Source organism: Equus caballus, chromosome 16, assembly GCF_041296265.1.
Source record: "Equus caballus isolate H_3958 breed thoroughbred chromosome 16, TB-T2T, whole genome shotgun sequence".
Classification (NCBI taxonomy): domain Eukaryota; kingdom Metazoa; phylum Chordata; class Mammalia; order Perissodactyla; family Equidae; genus Equus; species Equus caballus.
The window spans coordinates 10,115,896-10,134,423 of record NC_091699.1 but is presented as its reverse complement, the minus strand read 5'-3'; the positions used below and the strand labels follow the sequence as shown (position 1 = coordinate 10,134,423).

Here is an 18,528-nt window from a genome sequence, read left to right as displayed (position 1 = left end):
TGGCCACAGCAGCTCCGAGGAGGCCCCCAGGACGAAGGTCCAGGACCAGTGCTGATGAAACTGGATAAGACCGTGGGACGGGCCAGAGTCCTGAGTGTCAGGCAGAGTTTAGAGTTGATTTTGCAGGAAATGGTGAGTCATTGACTATTCTAGAGTGAGAGAGTGAGCTGAGGAAAGTGCTCCTCTGAGAAGGGCAATCTGGCTGCTGCCTGTGTGAGGGAGGAAAGAGCTAGGGGAAGGCCTCGGTCCTGAATACTCACTGCGCGAGACTTATTCCGTTCCTGATCTCTGAGCAAGAAGAAATCCACGTCCCCAGATATGTGGAAAGGATTAGCTGAGCGGTCAGGAGCAATCTTGGACACTAGGGAGGGAGAGACCAGCCAGCTCTTCTAAGTGGTGGTCTGTGCCTCTGGGGTCCCAGTGCCCTCCCAGCCAGTGCGGAGTTTCCGTGAACGCATGAGCAAGTGGCAAATGTTCTCCTGGATCCAGCTGTGCCTGAGGTCCACCCCTGGACCTTCCAGCTCCATTAACTCACCTGGTTTAACCTCGTTGGACTTGAGTTTCTGTTCCTGGCATCTGAAAGAGGCCTCATGGACACAGCCCTCCTGTGTCCTAGACATCTGCTCTGTCTTGGCCCATGGTTCTCTTTCATTTAGTTTTAGGACCCTACTCCATGGAGGAGGGAAGTGGCGGAGCCGGCTGGCGGGGTCTGCTGACTCTGGAGCCGAGGCGCCGGCCGACAGTGGCAGCGGCAGTGGGCGCTCTAGGTTTTGCAGGAGTCTCCATGGGCCTCCCAGGGGGCTGGGCATGGGGGCAGGGCAGGCAAGGTCCCTGAGGCCTGGGGAGGCAGGGCAGGAATTTGGGAGGTGCAGCCTGCTAAGGACTCCAGTTCTGCTGCCCACCACCCCCAGGGGGAAGGGAGAGGTTCCCAGCGCTGGCTGACAAAGGGAGGTGTGGTGAGCTGAGTGATGGCCTCCACGGATGACTGAGGCCCACCCCCCACGCCCGTGACTGTGCTCCTTTGTATGGTAAAGGGGACTTTGCAGGTGTGATTAAGTTAAGGCCTTGAGATGGGAGATGATCCTGCATTATCCAGACGGGCCAATGTCATCACAAGAGTCCTAAGAAGAGGGAACAGCAGGGGCAGAAGCAGGGTTGGGGTGATGAGATGGAGCCTAGAAGATGCTGCACTACTGGCTTTGGAGATGGAGGAAGGGCCACCAGCCAAGGGACACAGGGAAAGGAGGGGAAACAGATTGGCCCCAGAGCCTTCAGAAGACATGCAGCCCAGGGCTACCATGATTCGTGCCTGTGCGACTCACTCCCACTTCTGACCCCACAACCAGGCATGAGGCCCCTGCGTGTGCACCATTTGTTACAGCAGCCACAGAAAGCGAGGACAGACATTTACTGGAAACCTCTGGGCGAAATCTGGAACATTCCCCCCGAGACCAGGAACAAGGCCTGGATGCCGATCTTAACACTTCTGGCCAGTGTTGCAGGAAGGCAGGAAAAAGAAAAGTATAGGATTGGAAAGGTGGGGAAAATAATGTCATATCAAGATGACATGATTGTATAGCGGAAAATCCAAAGAATCTACAGAGAGATGGTTACAATCAGGTCAGAGATGGTTTATAGATCTTATTGTGAAATGAAAATAAAACTCATAGAAGATGCAATGAATGGATATCTTGATGACCTTGGGGGTCAGAAGAGGGTTTTAAAACAGGCAATAAAAAGGACTAATCATAAGGAAATGATTAGTAAATTGAACTACATTAAAATTAGGAACTTTTGTTCATTAAGAGAGTGAAAAGGTGATCCACAGAATGGGGGAAGGTATCTGCCATCCTTAGAACTGGTGAATGACTTGTATCTGGAATATGTAAAGAGGTCCTAGAAATCAGTAAAATAAGGAGACAGACAACCCAATAGAAAAGTGGGCATGAGACAGGATCAGGCACTTCACAACACAGAGTCATCAGTGGCCCATGAACATAGAAACACCAGGGGAAGGGAGAGCCTACGACACGTCCAAAGGACCAGGTGACATTAAAAGCACCGACAATGTGCCAGTGTTGGAGAGGACACACACCTGTTGGCGGGACTGTGAACTGTACAATTGGTCTGGAAACTGCTCAGCTGTGGCTCCTAAAGATGCACCTACGACCAGCAGCCCCACTCCTTCCCGCACACTCAGGGGGGCAGGCACTGACAGCCCCACAACGGCGTGTACAAGAATATTCACAGCAGTATTATTTTTAATAGCTAAGAACTGGAAGCAAACCAAATGTTCATCAACTCTAGAGAGAATAAATGCATTGCTGGCGTATGCACACAGTGGAAGACACATAGCGACAACGAAGAAGGGCCTCCTGCTCCGTGCGTCCCACGGGTGTGACGCTGAGTGAAGAAGCCAGGACCGACAGGGCGCAGCGCATGACTCCATTTGTACGAGGATCAAGAGCGGGTAAGATGACTCTGTGGGAGAGCCGGACATCGACTTCCTTTGGGGGAAAGGGAATTTCTGGGCAGATGAAAATGTCTTAGGTGGGGAATGGACTGGAGGCTACAAAGTTGAATACACGTGTCAGAACCTGTCAGACTGTACCCTGGAGACCTCTGCATTTCACTGTAGACGAGTTACACCTCGTGGAGAAACCAAACCCAGCCGACACCCAGCCCCTCCCCCTTGAGGTGACATGCTTCAGCACAAGCATCCATGTGTAGAAGAGACTGGGATGAGTGGCCGATGGGAACCTGCGACGGTCAGGTGGCCGCATGGCCGACAGGGAGGCAGCTAGATAGAGAAAGTAACGGCCATGGTCAGTGCACCGTCGGAGGCGGCTTCCTCAGAGAGGTGGTGGACAGCACACGGCCCACCTGGGAAGGACTCTGGACAGAGTGGAACGTGGATCCGATCAAGCACGGAGGGTTAAGGTCCAATGAAAGGAGATGTGGGGAGCAGAGACCCAGTTTCCATGACAGCGCCAGGCGCAGACAGACACAGACGTCCCGGGGACCTTCCACAGCATCACTGGCACAATTCCTCAGCTAGTCAAGGCACAGGAAATGAAAGGACATGGGGAGGGCTGTGCTCAATGAAGAGACACTGGAGATGTTCACATCCCATCTGAATCCCGATTAGAATGAAGCTTCTGCAGGGAGACATTTCTGAGAAGATTGGGGAAGTCTGGCGAGCTTCACCGTGGCTCGTGAGAGAACATTCCTCTGTGTGAGAAATGCACACTGAGGTGCATAGGGATGAAATGCCGTCTGGAGTTTACTTTAAAATACTCTGGCAAAGACCAAAAAGAAAAAGAGAACAAGGCTAGATGAGACGAAGGTGGCCAAATCTTGACTGCTGTGCAGTCTGGTGCCGGGCACGGGAGTCTCTGGACTTAGTCTCTACTTCAGCAGGCTTGCGTTTTCATAATCAAAAGAAAGAGGAATCGGGGGTGGAGGCGGGCTGAGGGCTGCCAGCCGGGCCTGTGAGAGACAGGCTCAGGGAATGTGCGCACATCTGCACACCTCTGCAGGAGGGTCAGACCCTAAGCACAGGGCTGGAGGGTGGGGGCACGGCGGGACCCAGGAGGGAGTCAGGGAAGCTAAGGCGTGGAGCACAGAGGAGGGGCTCAGAGGAGAGAGGCATGCAGCTAGCTGCCTACCCTCCTTTCTCCTAACAGGTGGCAGCCATGTGCCTAGTTGAAAAGCTACACTTCTCAGCCTCCCTTGCAGATATTGATGGCCTCATGACAAACGGTATGTAGGCAGAAATTGTTGGGTGGGGCTTCTGGGAAGGGTCTTTTCCCAGAGATGGTGGAGTTGGCAGGTGGGCAGTTTTGCCTTTCCCTTTGCTCCTTCTCCCTGTCTGGAATCAGATGCGATGGCTGGAAATGCAGCAGCCATTTTGTGACCATGTGGCAACCTTGTGACTGAAAGCCCTAATGATAAAGATCTTGGAGCAGAAAGACTTGGGACCCTGGATGATTTTGTAGAGCTGCTGTTGATGGAGCCTCATGGAGCCCTGGACTGCCTCCTACATTTCCCATTACTGGAGGAAAAAGAAATCCTATTTTGTTTATGTTCCTGTTATTTCAGGTCTCAGTAACCCAGTTCCTAATGGAAACAGAAGCACTTCCTCCACCCTTTGCACTGGAGACTAGGTCTAAAGGCATCGACGGGCTGAGGGAGAGAGTTTCCCTCCTGCCAACTGGGACTTCAGCTCCCAACTCCAGGGTTACCTTTGTCTTTTTTCACATGTCTCTTTTTTCCTTCAATGGTTGAAGAGGAACTGTTGTCTGCGGATTCCAGGCTGTTCTCTGGGGAGACACAAAAGTGAGGCCACAGCACGTGACTCGCCAGCTCATGACAGCTATGCACACAGGGTCAGGCTGGGGAGAGACTCCAGACACAGCAGGGCTTCAGTCCCAGCATCCTCACCTGCCTGCTGAGCAGGCTTGGCAGGTCACTGGGCTTCTCTGAGCCTCAGTTTCCATACCTGAGATGATCATGCTGACTTTGCTGGGAAATTGTAAGAATTGTGCAAGAAAATGGCCACAAAAGTCCCTAGCATACATGCCTGGCACACAGAGGCGTTTCGTACCTTCCCTGTCACATCCTTCAATTTGTTACTTAAGAGTTGTGCAGGACCATTTTCAGGGCCCAAGGGCCCTAAGTGTCTGACTCCTGGCCAGGCAGCCAGGGCTTCTGCTGTGAGCCTCCCACGGTGTCCCTTGGGGCTGGGATGGACCAGGCAGACCCCCATTTCCTAGTTGCTCTCTCATTAACCCATACGCACAAAGAAGGAGGCATTTGGCCAAATACTCCCTCCCACCCCAACTCAGGAACCCTTTGTTGCTTGAAGATTCCAGTCTGTGCCAGCCAGGAAGGACAGCCTGCCCAGGAGGGCAGAGGGGTGGGGGCTGCCAGAGAGCCTGGAGGTGTGCTCTGGGGGCAGCTCAGGGAGCCTGTTCTCTTGGACCAATGTGAGGGAGGGCGACCTGGGATGGTGAGGGCGAAGTCAGGGCCTGGGAGGTGGGGGCTATGATCCCAAGGGCCAAGCCCTGAGCAGATGAATGATGGGATGTGGGAAGAGTGAGGAAGAGAGAAGGAGTCTTGGGGGCCTGTCAGGAAGGTCAGGGCCTGGGGCCAAAAACTCAAGTGACTTCAGGGCCAAGCAGAATATATAATGGTAAAGGGAGAGGAGGCAATAGGGAGTGGTGAGGACTGTGGAGAACTCAGGAGTGCAGGTTTATTGTTTTCTATCTTCCTCAGTGGCTATAAGGTTAAATTTCCAGGTAGTAAACTTTAATTAACCATATCATAGAAATCAGAAGATACCACTGTTATTTAAAAAGACCAAAACCAAAAACAAATAAGCCAAACCCTAATAAAATTTAACATATATGGTGTCAGAAGTGGGATCTGAAGGAGGTGTCCCCCAAGAGACAGGCACCACCAGAATTAAGCAAGGTACCCACACCGAGTCCCTGTGCTCATCGCTGCTGTGAGCTGCCTGCAGCTTTCGCTCTGGTGAGTCTCTTCCCAGATTCCCAGCTCCGCTCCCTCTGCATCCTGAGCTCTCTGACTTTATTTGGGATCAGGAGGCGTTGTCCTCTTGGGGGAGGGACTTTGTCTCTCCAGGTTCAAGGCTCTGTCCTTGGGTTCAAGGTTCCATCCTGGGTGAGGACTCAGTTGTTTTCTGAAGGTGGCACAGTTCCTTTGGGGCTCAGGCTGAGAATCCAGTTTTCTTTGGATTTCAGGTTCCTTTTGGGATCAGGGCTGGAATCTGGCAACTTTCTTTTGTTTGTAGATTCCTTTGGGGTCAGGGGTAGGACCCTAGCAACTTTCTTGGGTTTTCAGAGGAAATTTCAGAATGGGATCCCAGCCATCTAAATGTTCTGAGGGAAACCCTCCTTCAGGGGCCCTGGCTGGGTTTATGTTTAAGAACTGTGGGCCCCCGACATGGGCATTTTTAACCAAGAGGGCCAAACTGGCCGAGAGTAGTCTGCAATTACAACGGCCATTATGGGGAACTTGCCATCTCCCCAACTCACTTTTCCTAAACCAAACTGGAAGACCGTGGCTCTAAAATTAAGCAAAATGAATGGTGTGTCTATCTTCATTGGTACCTGGAGGCCTCTGGACACACACAGAGCTCTAAATCACCTCGCTACAGGACACCTTGTCTAAATTAGCCAAAATAACTAAAAAACAGGGAGAATAAACTGGCTTCTGAAGCCTCGTGTTCCCTTCCCCCTTCTTCTTTGTCTCAGGCACCCTGTTGTCTTCTGAAACCCCTCTGTCTCAGGCTCCACCCCCAGCAGCCATCCTGTGCCTGGCTCCACCCCAATACCATCTTCTTCTCTTCCCCTCTGGGAAAACCTACACCTTTAAAATCAGACACTCTGAGGATTCAAATGTTGAATCTTTGAGACATAAAGTTTTAAACTATAAACTATGAGATGTGTGTTTATGTCTGCCTATGTGTCTGTGTGTGGATATGTGTTATAGAGATGTGATATTTTTCTGCCTCTTGCTGGTAATGCTAGAATTGATTTGTGGAAAGTTCTTTTTAATTGGCTTGAAATTAAGCACTTATAAGTTAAGTGGGTTTTTTTCTTCTTTTTCTAGTGAGGGAGATTGGCCCTGAGCTAAACGTGTTGCCAGTCTGCTTGAGGAAGATTGTCCCTGTGCTAACATCTGTGCCAATCTTCGTCTACTTTGTATGTGGGGTGCTGCCACAGCATGGCCTGATGAGCAGTGTGTAGGTCCGCACCCGGGATCCGAACCCACGAAGGCCAGGCCGCCAAAGCAGAGTGTGTGAACTTAACCACTGTGCCACCAGGCCAGCCCCTAAGTTAAGTATTTTTAAGGCTCAGAAATATGGTAGAAACTAACTCAAATGCTTTTCGAGTTTATGTGATCCAGGATTAATCTTTAGTAAACGAAAGCCAGTTTAAGATTATTGATGTATATTAAAAAACAGGCGTGTCTTCAGAGTCATTAGTATTGGGTGTAAATGCAAATAAGCAACTTCTTCTCTGCTGGGTTTACCGGTCAAGAAGGCTCGTGCTCTCTGTTTCACAATTTGTCAGCAGGAAAGTAACTTAATAGCTATTGGCTGTTAATGTCTAATCCAAGCATGATTGTTAAAAGCAAGTAATTAAAAGAAATGTAAATAAGATCAGAGTTTATACTAAATTAAACTAAATAATGGATAGTCATTGAATACCTAAATAATTTTCCAAACAAGATAAAATATTAAGACATTAATTACTAAACATAGTTTATCTACTTTTGACTTCCTAGTGCAAAGAAGCTAAAGATAAATTTGGGTCTGTTGGTAACCATGTCTTGTGTCACACTCAAAGATTGCACTGTTCCAAAGGAGAGATACTCCTAGAAATTATGAAATGCATTTATAAATCTGCCAGTCCACGATTGCTCACTTCTTAGTTTTCACTAGGAATTGGGGATTCCAAGGGTTAAGAATTCTAATCTATGTAACAAAAGCAGCTAGAAACAAAAAGGGAAGCACCTCTGTAAGCAAGGAAAGCAGGATGTGTGTTTCAGTGAAAGAAGGAATGAGGAATGGAAATGGATTCTGTTGAGGGAAAATTATTTCATCCTAAAGAGAGACTGGTTATCTCAGAATGGGAAAAAGAAAGACATGAGACAAAATCTGAGCATACAAAGAAAGTTGTAGAAGATTTATGAAAAGAAATCTTGGGAAAAGAATTTTATGAGCAGTCAGGGCGGGCTGAGATTGCAATGAATGAATTATAATCTCAAAATAAGCTGATGCAACCTTAAAATTTGGCTTTCTTTTCTGTTAAAAGGACAAGGTTTTCTTGGGCTATTGGGCTGCTGGTGAAACAGATTGTGAAAGCTTCCTCACCTTACATAATATGCCTAGAAAACAGAGATTTTACGTTTTCTCAAAATATCCTGTGTGTGTGTGGTTTGTTTGTTTGTTTTTAAATCAAGTCTTTCCTTACGAAAACTGAGTCATCTTAATTTTGAAGAAGTTAAGTTTTGTTCACACTATGTGACCTTTTATAGTTACCTTTGAAACCTGTTATTGTAACTTTGGTCAAATAGATACTTAAGTATTATTTCATAATGACCTGTGATCCTATTTGGTCTAGTGTTCAAACTTTCTGAGATTTTTGGCAAGCTTCCCAAAATATTCAAATTCTAAATGACATCTTTTCAACCTGGATGTAACTTTGAGATTTTCCAGAGGCACTTAAGACATCTCAAAATGTTTATTCCCTCACCTTATAAAAGGGAAATATTACACTAATTAGGTTTAAGTGGTATGTCAAATTTCATGAGCACCATACCTTTTTAGCTTATATTGTATGGGTGAGTGTTACTAAAAAATGTTCTAGAAATTGTATAAAATTCCTAAAAATCTGATAAGTCCTAATACAATGTTATTACCTGTAATTTTAGTTACTACCTAAAATGTATGTCATAAAAATACCCAAATTTCCTTGTCAACTGCCTTTTTTAAGTCTTTTGTCAGTTACAAAAGTTATTGTTTTACTCTGATGCTTTTATAAAAATGTTTCATTTTCAAAGAGATTCATGGAAAAGACTGACAAGTACTCTGGAACACAGGTTTTGGTAACTTTAAGATCCTAACACTGAGCTGGGTGGGAATTTCTGGGGAGGGCTGACTGCTCTGATGTTTGGTTCCCACATGTCAAGGCCCCTTTTTCTCCTCTCCTGTAAGCTCTCCATAACTTACAGCAATTTGGTAAAGTGTACTTTGCAACAAGGGTTGAAGCATTTATTTTTTTCTCTCTACCTAATCCCTCCAGAATTTGGAAACTCGTAAGTATCCTTTTCGTGACAATATGCGTATTTGCACGGGTTCAGTGAAGGTTGTTCTCCTTGGAAACAGGACACAGTTGGAATTATTGGCTCCGTTACCAAGGCTTTGACTAGAATGTCATATTCAGGAAAGATGTACAGACACTCAGACATGGCTCACAGCTTTAAGGAACTGCTTGAATAATCGACCTAGGACCTTGCTTACAAGAGCCAGCAAAGCAATCTTAAAAAAGAGCTTGCACGGTCGATCACTAGGCTTGCTACACTTATATAAATAATCAGGCCAAGCTTAATACAAATGAGTTTTACTACAATTATCTTTTATAAAAATGGGGGTAATTGTGGAGAGAGAAATTATGCTTGCACGTTTGTAGATATTAGATTCTAGCCCTGTTTACTGTCTTTAAGGTGTTGTTATACCTGTAACCTGGGCTGGACCCTAAATTCTTCCAGTCTCCTTAAATGCCTGGCTGTGATACTCCAAACTGACATTTCCACTTTTACTGCCCTTGAAATCTCCTTGGGAGGGACTACACCAGGCCCTCCTCTCTACCCAGATGGCAGCCAGACTTCAGGGACTCGAGCCTTGGGTGCACATCTCACAGCTGAAGAAGGCTCCACCTGACATCTGGTCCTGAACAAACACTGGGGACCTCAAATCAAACTGACCAGGAAGAGAAGCAGCCGACGTCTGAGGGAGACAGCTTTCCCAGGATGAGTGGACCAGGCCTGGGCACCCTCTTCCACTGTTGTTTCTTTATTTTCTCCCTCTCTTTCCTGGAAGGGCAATGCCCTTGCCGACATTTCTTAATCCCTCCCAAAAGGGGGAACCTCTCTGATTGTGGGACTTGCCATTGGAAAGCTCAGTGTGTCCAAGACAGTAAGGACCCTCAGCTCACCCTAGAAGGAATTTCACTGGGATTCCGCCGCTGCTGTTTGTGTAAAATGCTCTGCTGGCCCATTTTACCGACTCGGGGTGATAAGGCCACCTAAACTCATTTATTGCTTTAAGTTCACCCAACCTTGCAAGGAGAAAACAAGATCTTTTGAATATTTGTATGAAAAATTTTGTGGGACAATCAGTGTAAGTAGAATTGTGTATTTCTCAACATATCCGTGTATTCAGGCAACCTCTCGGCACGTAACAACACAGCGTCTGAGCCTTGGTTACACGAGGCGAACGCTCTATGCTGATGAACGAGTCTACAGAGGATGTCACTGACATGGGAGCCTCGTGTGCACCCGCTGGTTACCTCTTCATCTGTGGAGTTTTCAGTAATGGCCTTTCTGCCTGGGCAACTCATTGCCTTGAGAGCTGGGGAACAGAAGGACAGCGTGCCCTTGCTGTATCCACTGTCCTGTTCTCTCTGCATGACCAAACAGAGACCTCTCATTGTCTCTGCCGTTGAATCTGCATGGTAGCTCTAAATGAGAACTCCCAGGAGGCATACGTGACTCTGGGTTTGCCTCCATGGGAAGAGCTTTCTCCCCATGGATTGGAGTGAGTGCCAATAAAGCTCTCCCTGACACCAGAGGAGTTGGCCGGCGCCACAGCCAAAGCCATTTCAGCTCAGCAATGGTCCCTTCACTCACTGGCCGAGGTAGTTGTAGACAATCGTTCGGCCCTGGATTATCTACTTGCTGAATAAAGAGGTGTCTGTGTGGTGGCGAACACCTGTTGTTTCCGGGTCTGCCACGCCTCACCACAGCACGCACATCCTGGATTGCCATTCTTTTGGCTATTCCCAAATACGCTCGTTTTGATGGTAAAGTAGTAGGCGAATTTGCTTTTTAAGTTGACACTCAGCATCTCAGTAGCACTCTGGCTGAGCCACTCCTCTCTGCTGCCAACACCCTTGTGTCCCCTACTTCTCGGGGCCACATGCCCTTTCCCCAGCTTGGTGGGGCCTGTGGGGCCTCCTTGACCCCCTACCACCATCTCAGCCAAGGATTTGGATACTTTGCACTAGGGTGCTCCATAAAATGTCCCCTCCAGCTCTGGGCCCTCCAGCTCTTCAGAACTGCTCTCTCTTTCTCTCTAGGTTGGAAATGTGCCCAGGTAGGTCCTCTAGATCCAAAATGGCTCTCCTAGCAGCACTGCTATCTCCCAGAATTGGTTAGAAATGCAAAATTCCAGGCCACTCCAGACCTACTGAATCAGAGTCTGCGTCCTGACAAGCGTCTCAGCAATTTGAATGCACCACAAAGTCTGAGGATTTTCTGAGCACAGGTTGCATGCTCAGTCCCAGCTAGGGGCGAGAGCATACAGAAGCAAGACCAATTTACTATGGTTTACCTTTGTCCAGCAGCACCTAACTAGTTGTAAGTGGGAAAAGGAAGAAAGGAAGGAAGGGAAGGAGGGAGAGAGGGAAGAAAGACAGAAAGATGGAAGGAGGAAGGGAGGGAGGAAGGAAGGAAGGAAGAAAGAAAGGGAAAAAGGAAGGAAAGAAGGAAGGAAGAAAGGGAAAAAGGAAGGAAGGAGGGAGGGAAGGAAGGAGGAAAGGAAGGGAAGAAGGAAGCATGGACGGAAGGGCAGATGGAGGGAAAGAAAGAAGGAGGGAAAGAAGGGAGGAAGGAAGGAAAGAAGGAAGGAGGAAGGAAGGAAATTTCGTTTTTGGAGATTTTCATTTGAATTTGCATTTGAGTCAAAGTCCTAATTCTGGTTACTGACACTGATCTATAACATGAGATTCTCTGATCAATTCTGTTTCCAAAGATGTAACCTAACTATAAGTATAACGTAAGCCATTCTGCCTCCCCCCGCCCTGTGCCCTGGGGCTCCCTGTGGGACTGGCGCATCTTTACCTCTGACAGGCAGCCGCTGGAGCTGCCTGGAAAGGAGACACCGGTCAGGGCATGTGAGCCCAGCCCCCAGCCGACAGCTTGCCTGGCAGCTGCGTCCCTCCCCCACAGCCACTGCTCAGTATGGAGTTGTCCTTTCATGCAGCTGCCCCTTTTGGCTTCTGGAGCGTGTCTCTCCTTTGCTCTCTCAGACCCAGGGGTGGGCAAGGCTCCCGCTGTTAACTGAGCACCACATCACCCCTCTTTGCTTCCCCGGCCTCTGTCCACAGTCCCTTCCTTATATGTTCCCCAAATTATTCCACTTGTGTGGACCTTCTGTGTCCTGCTGGGATTCTGGTGATTGCCCTTACCCAGCTCCATGGCCCACTTCTGACTGCCGTGTCCCCTTCTGCCTCTCATTCGCAGCCACCCCTTGAGAGCTGGCCAAATTCATTGCCTCCACTTGCCTCCCCTCCCTAACCCCGAGGGAGTCTGCCTTCTGCCCCCAGGCCAGCAGGCCACTCCTGCGCCGGAAGAGGTCACTAAGCCCGCTCAGACGCACTCCTCATAGCCCCTTCGTGGGCTCTGGTCTCCCTCTGGCCTGTCCAGCTGCTCTCTCGGCCTCCTTTGTAAGCTCCTCCACCTGTCAGGGGGCTTCAGGCTGTGTCTTGAGCTGTTCTTTGTCTCGCCCACAACCATGGCTTCAGTTTCCATCTATTTGCCAACGACATACATCTCTCCCTATTCTCCTAGACTCCAGGCCTCCATCCACAGCAGCCTTTTTGGGGTTTCCACTTGGCGGTTCCCATAGGCACTTGAACTCAGCACATCCACCTGACATCCCTGTCTTCCTCCTGCTCCCGTAAGACCCACTCCTCCCCTGCTTTGTGCCACCTCGGCAAACAGTACATGACACTCAGGTATTCTTACCTAAGAGAGAGTCACCCCTGAGCCTTCCTCCTCTCCCATGCCCCCATCCAGTCAGGCACCAAGTCCCACGGACTCTCCTGGAAAGCACTCAGTCCATCCACCTCCCTCCCTCCCTCCCTCCCACCACCCTCCTCTAAGCCACCGTGTCTGTCTGTCTTCTGTGATTTCCCCTCCATGGACCAATCCCACATCAAATCCTGACCAACCCGCCTCCCCACCCCCTAGCAGCCTGGCAGATTATTTTAAAACACAATTCACAAAACTGATCGTGTGTTTATATCCTCTGTGACGGCCAAAGTCTAAGATGGCCCCCAATGTCCCTGGCCTCCTAGCATTCATGACCTTCTGTAGCCCCCTCCAATTCTGAATCATGGTTGGCTTGTGTCACCAACTGTGGAAGTGACACTGTGTGGCTTCTGACGCAAGATCACAGAAGACATTGTGGTCCTGCCTTGCTGTCTCTTGGATCACCTGCTCTGTAGGAAGTCAGCTGCCATATTGGAAGGACACTCAAGTGGCCTACAGAGAGAACTGTGTGGGGGGAAACTAAGGCCTCCAGCCAGCTGCTGTGCGAGTGAGGCTGCGTGGGAGCCAATGCTCCAGCCCGGTCAAGCCTTTAGATGATTGTAGATGAGACACCTTGAGCCAGAATCACCAGGCAAAGCCCCTCATGAACTCCTGACCCACAGAAACTGTGAGCTAATATATGTTTACTGTTGTTTGAAGCAACTAAATTTTGAGGAAATTTGTTACACAGCAAGAGAGGACTGATACACCCTTGAGTGGCACCCTGGGGTTTGTAGGACCAGGACCTAAATAAACGTGACCTGGCAGACCGTGTGTGAGCTCACCCAGCAACCTCTGCAGCTTCTTATCCAGCCACCACCCTCCCTCTTAGTCACCACCCTTGGCCACTCTGAGACTCTCATGGACCCTTGGACAGGCTAAGCCTCTCTCAGACGCAGGCACTGCCACATGCTGTCCCCTTTGCCTCTTCACCCCATGCTAGACCAAGCCCCCATCAGCCAACACCTTCCTGGTCTGTCCTTTTCTCTGGAAGTCCCCCTGACCACCTCGTCCAGACCAGAGGGCCCGCCTCATGCCCCCCAGAGGCAGCCCTCCCCTTCCCAGCATGCATCCCATCTGCCGTTATTTAGACATCTGCCACTGCCTCCTTTTATGAGGCAGGAAACTCCTCGAGGGCAGGGGCACCAACCGTGTCCATCACGTTCTGTGTCTGATGCTTTAACATCTGGACCTGGCTGACCTGGAGGGGCTGTCCCCCTATCAGCCAGTCCCTACAGAGAGTAAATGACTCACCCAAGGCCTGCTTTTCAAATGCAAACCAACCAATCCAGAGGCCACACCCCCACCTCCTCTTGGACTCTCACCCTTGGGGCCACTACCCCCTGCCCTGATCCCCAGGGCAGGTCTCAGACAGCTCAGGACAGCCCCATGCCCCAGAGCCTGTGAAGTCATCCAGACCAGCCTATCCTGAGCCTGCTCGCCCTGCCTCGCTGCTACTTCCTGCAGAAACCACAGTAAAGGCTCCTACCCACAGTTCCTCACTCCCTCTGCCTCCTGACCACCCTGGTGCTTCCCCGCATGGCCCTGCACAGTGTGCCTGACGTCCTGTTTCTAGGGATCTGTAAGTAACCAACTGTCTTCCCAATGGCAGGCATTTCCCGATCTGTTGGCTTCACCATACCTGAATGATAATGAAACTTGCATTTTAAAACAACAGGAACCACACCTGTCTCATCCATCACCTCTCCCCAGCTCCTTATCAGTGATGATACCAAGAAGGCAGCCAGGCCTCTGTGCAGCCACCCTGGGGGCTTCAGAACAGTGCCTGGGCTTGGTGCCAGCGGACTATGGTCCTCTCTGGGATTGTGGGCACAGGGTGTGACCATCACTCACTCAGTGTCTGTCTAGCCACTGTTTATCGGCACTTTCTGTGTCAGGTGCTGCTGCACGTGCCGGGATGCCTTCTCTGAGTCTACACTCTAGACAGATAACAAACAAACAAAAATATGGTAGAGCATTGGGGCATGATAAGTGTTATACAGAAAAGCAAAACAGGGTAAAGGGCAAGTGAGAGGAGAAATTCCAGCAAATAGGGCAGTCTGGGAGGACCTCACGGCAGAGGCAACATTTCAGCAGAGACCTGAGGGAAGTGACAAGTTGGAATGGGGTCACTGAAGCAAGAGAGAGCAGACAGGGTGGGTGTGGTGTCTCTCTTCTGGACAGTGCAGTGCGAGCTTAGGGAGTGTGGGAGGATGAGGCTTGAGAGGTGGCTGAGTCCCCATGGGCCACGGAAGAACCCTGGGTTTCATTGTAAGAGCAATGGGAAGTCACATAAAGGTTTAAGGAGGGGAATGACATGATTCAAGGTGTGATTTTGAGAGCTTGGGGACTGCTGTAGCTGGGTCTAGGCTGGTTGGCAGCTGGTGGGGTGGTGGACATGCTGGACCTTGGAAGTTGGGGGTGACTCCTCAGTTGTTGGCTTGGGCACCTGGGTGACAGTTTCACGGTGGGGTGTCTGGTGGGAGCAGGGAGGGATCAGGCTGCTGTAGGGTAGGTTGGGGCTGCTTTGGGCCCTCCTGGGGTGCAGAGCAGGCAGCCGGGTGAGTGTGGAGTTTGAGGGAGGGATCAGGCTGGAGATGGGAGTTGGGGCGCCACCATTTTCCAATCACTGAGCTTGGGAAGTGTCTAAATTCGTTGTGCGTCCAGAGGATGTAGTTGGCTCTCCTGTGCACACACATCAGTGTGCAGAGCGGGCGTCCGGGCTGAAAGCCCCGGGATGACAACGCTGCACAGCCCAGGGGGCTCTAGAGCGGAACCTCGCACAGGGTCAGAGTGACTCCAGAGGGTTGAATTAGGCATGCAAAGAGGTTTCAAGAATACACACTTTAACTGAGTAATTTCACTTATTTTTTATGTATGCACACGTGGGATATACGCTAGAAACCCACATCTAAATTAGTCTAAAAGGGCTGCTTCAAAATAAATAAAAATTCTAAGACAGTGTTTAGCCCTTTTTGGCAACATTTTTTACTTTCTTCATGATGCATAAACTAATGCTGGTCTTAAACTCAATGAAATGCAGGGGCTGCATGAGGTCACTTAGAGTCTGCAGCCCCAGCAAGGGGAGCTGTGGGTCAGGGGTCAGTGAGAGGAATGAGGCCCCGCCTGGAGGCTGAGGAGGAGCGGCCAGAGCGCGCAGGCTGGGCGGGCAGCATGGTTACCTGGAAGCCCAGGGGAGGAGGCGCCTTGAATAGGTGGAGGTGGCATGGCTGTCACATCTGTCATTTTGGTCTGTATTTAGATGACTCGCAAACCAATATTGCAGAATTCCCCTAAAGCTCCAACAGGCCACCAGGCCTCTGGCACGTCCCAAAGGCGCCTCCAGCTCAGCATAAACGGTGCTGCAAGTTTCCCCCAGACCTGCCCCACCCTGCCCAGCGCCACCTCCTGCTCCCCCAGCCCCTCCCATCCCTCACCAGCCTGCCCTGCACTCTGCTGCCCTGTTCTGGGTGCTCATCTGCTGGCCCTCCTGTGCCCTACCCGCCTCAGGGCAACTCCTGGCTCACAAGCCTTCAGTGACTGCCCACTGCCCACCGAGGCCCAGCCTGGTGTTTAGGGCCTCGTGCTTGTTCTCAGCTTACCTTCCTAGCCGATGGTGTGGCCTCACCCACAGCCTGTCCATCCACTCTGTGCCTCTGCCTGCGCTTCTTCCCAGAGTCCCTCTTGCCCTCTCCGCCTGCCCAAGGCCAGCGGCCCTGGCTCCGGGCACGGCCGCCCTCCTGCAGGACCGCAGGAGCTCACGCGCTGTGTGCCTGGCCCTGGCTCAGCTCCACCCTGGGACCACCTCATCTAGTCCCCACAAAACACGGGAGATGCGTCCGTATCACCCTTGTTCCTCAGGAGCCAAGGGAACCGAGAGGGAAGAGTTCCGCGACACCAAGGCCCAGCCGCGATCCAGCGCCCTTGCCTGCCTCTGACACTGCACAGTGCTACCCTCTGGAAGCCCCGGGCCAGGGGCCGTGAGAGAAAGGTCTGGGTCTGCTCTCCCCAGGGGCTGTGAACTAGGTACGGCCCTCCGTCCTCAGGCTGGGCTCCTCAGGGAGCGGGTCTGGGGCCTGCCATTCTCCCTTGGGCACAGCAAAAGAAGAAGACCTGCCCTCCTGGCAGCCTCCCACTTGGTGGCCAGGTGACTGGGTTCAAGCCTCAAGGAGAGTACCTGCGGTCAGCGGGGCAGCCGAGAGGCGACAGTCGCCCTCAGCTCTGCGCAAGCCCTGCTCCAGGTGCTTCTCAGCAGCCAGCCTGGTCCTGAGCCAGGCCCTCTAGACCGAAGCTGTGCAGATAAAGGACGTCCAGGTCCTTTGACCCAGCAACCCCTCTTCTGCTTTATCCCAGAGACTGTGGGGAGGTGCATGTCCAGGGGTCTATTCAGTACCCACTGGATGGGAAGTGGCCCTTGGGAGAGAGGTCTAGTGGAGGCTGGTGTGTCCCAGCATGGACATCTCCGCAGTCTCTAGAAAGCACAGAGCAGGGACTCCAAGGGAGGCGAAGAGCTCCAGCACTGGGGTTAAATGGAGAAGCTTGCCATCGCAGCACAGACGCACTCCCCGAGGGCTCTCTGCCCTCATCCCCTACCCCTCTCCCCCTCCCTGCATCCCTCTGCTCCAGCCGCTCAGTCTCCTGCTTCCTCACTCAGGCCCCAGGACCTCTGCACCGGCAGCTCCTCTGCCTGGAGCGCGCCCCCTCAGGCCCTTTGAACAGCAGGCTGTCTCTCTCAACTGCTCCCACACCAGAGGTCTTCCCAGACTCCTGGGCACAGAGACCCCACCTCTGTGTGACGCTGCTTGACTTGACTGCTCTCTCCTTATCGAAAAAAAGCATCTGGATCACCTGTCACTCATTGTCTGCAGGGAAGTCGGTCTAGCTTGTGGGGGTTGAAATAATGACCAGCCTCTGTGTGGCCCCTCAGCAATCAACATACAGCCTCAATTTGGGAGGACAAAGTCCTTATTGTGCACCCTGGCACCAGCAAGCCACACCAGGCATGTGGGCCACCCTTCCCACTGCTGCCGGGCTGGAGGCTGAGAATAGACACTGGCAGCCTTTCCACAAAATGCCAAAATTCACCAAAATTTCCCAGCCTCCTCATTGCCTCCTTTCCTGGAAAGTGCAAGCCTCCACACTCCCATTTTGGATTCTGATCGGTCCTGCCAGCTCAAATGCTGTTTTGGTGGAGAGACTGATTCCTGGATCTTCCTACTCTGCCACCTCCCATGATGTCACCCCATTCCTCGATGTTTATTTTTTAGATGCCATTGTGAATGGAATTGCTTGCTTTCTTTCTTTTTGAGGAAGATTAGCCCTGAGCTAACTAACATCTGCTGCCAATCCTCCTCTTTTTGCTGAGGAAGACTGGCCCTGAGCTAACATCCGTGCCCATCTTCCTCCACTATATGTGGGATGACTGCCTCAGCATGGCTTGCCAAGTGGTGCCATGTCCGCAACCGGGATCCGGACCAGCGAACCCCGGGCCACCTAAGTGGAACGTGCGAACTTAACCGCTGCGCCACCGGACCGGCCCCTGGAATTGCTTTCTTAATTTCCACGTTGGACTGTTCATTGCTGGTGTATAGAAACACAACCAACTTTTGAGTGTTGATCTCATGCCCACAACTTTGCTGAATTCATTTATTAGCACTAGCCACTTTCTTATGGATCCTTGGGGATTGTCTCTATATTGGATCACGTCCTCTGTGAATAGTGACAGTTTCACTTCTTCCTTTCCAAATTGGACGCCTTTGCCTTCCTTTCCTCATCTAAGTGCTCCGGCTGGAACTTCCAGTACAATGTTGAAGAGCCGTGGGGAAAGCAGATGCCTTTGTCTTATTTCTGATCTTGGGGGAAAACTTTCAGCCTGACAGAATTTTCTTGAGGGCCTGTTATGTG

At 50.8% G+C, this 18,528-nt stretch overlaps 1 protein-coding gene across 7 annotated transcripts in view; it reads right to left on the bottom strand.

Annotated features, from left to right (window-relative positions):
• Positions 1–18,528, bottom strand: part of CFAP100 (cilia and flagella associated protein 100) — a 66,018-nt gene that overhangs the window by 41,796 nt on the left and 5,694 nt on the right. For 4 of the 7 annotated variants that reach the window (XM_023619840.2, XM_070238399.1, XM_023619841.2 and 1 more), the window contains exons 3-5: positions 4,245–4,322; positions 536–838; positions 261–361 (exon numbers count right to left, since the gene is read on the bottom strand). In XM_023619840.2, coding sequence (XP_023475608.2) covers positions 261–361; positions 536–838; positions 4,245–4,322 — 482 coding nt within the window. The remainder of the gene's footprint in view (positions 1–260; positions 362–535; positions 839–4,244; positions 4,323–18,528) is intronic. The other 3 variants (XM_070238400.1, XM_070238401.1, XM_070238402.1) reach the window with 1 other exon arrangement.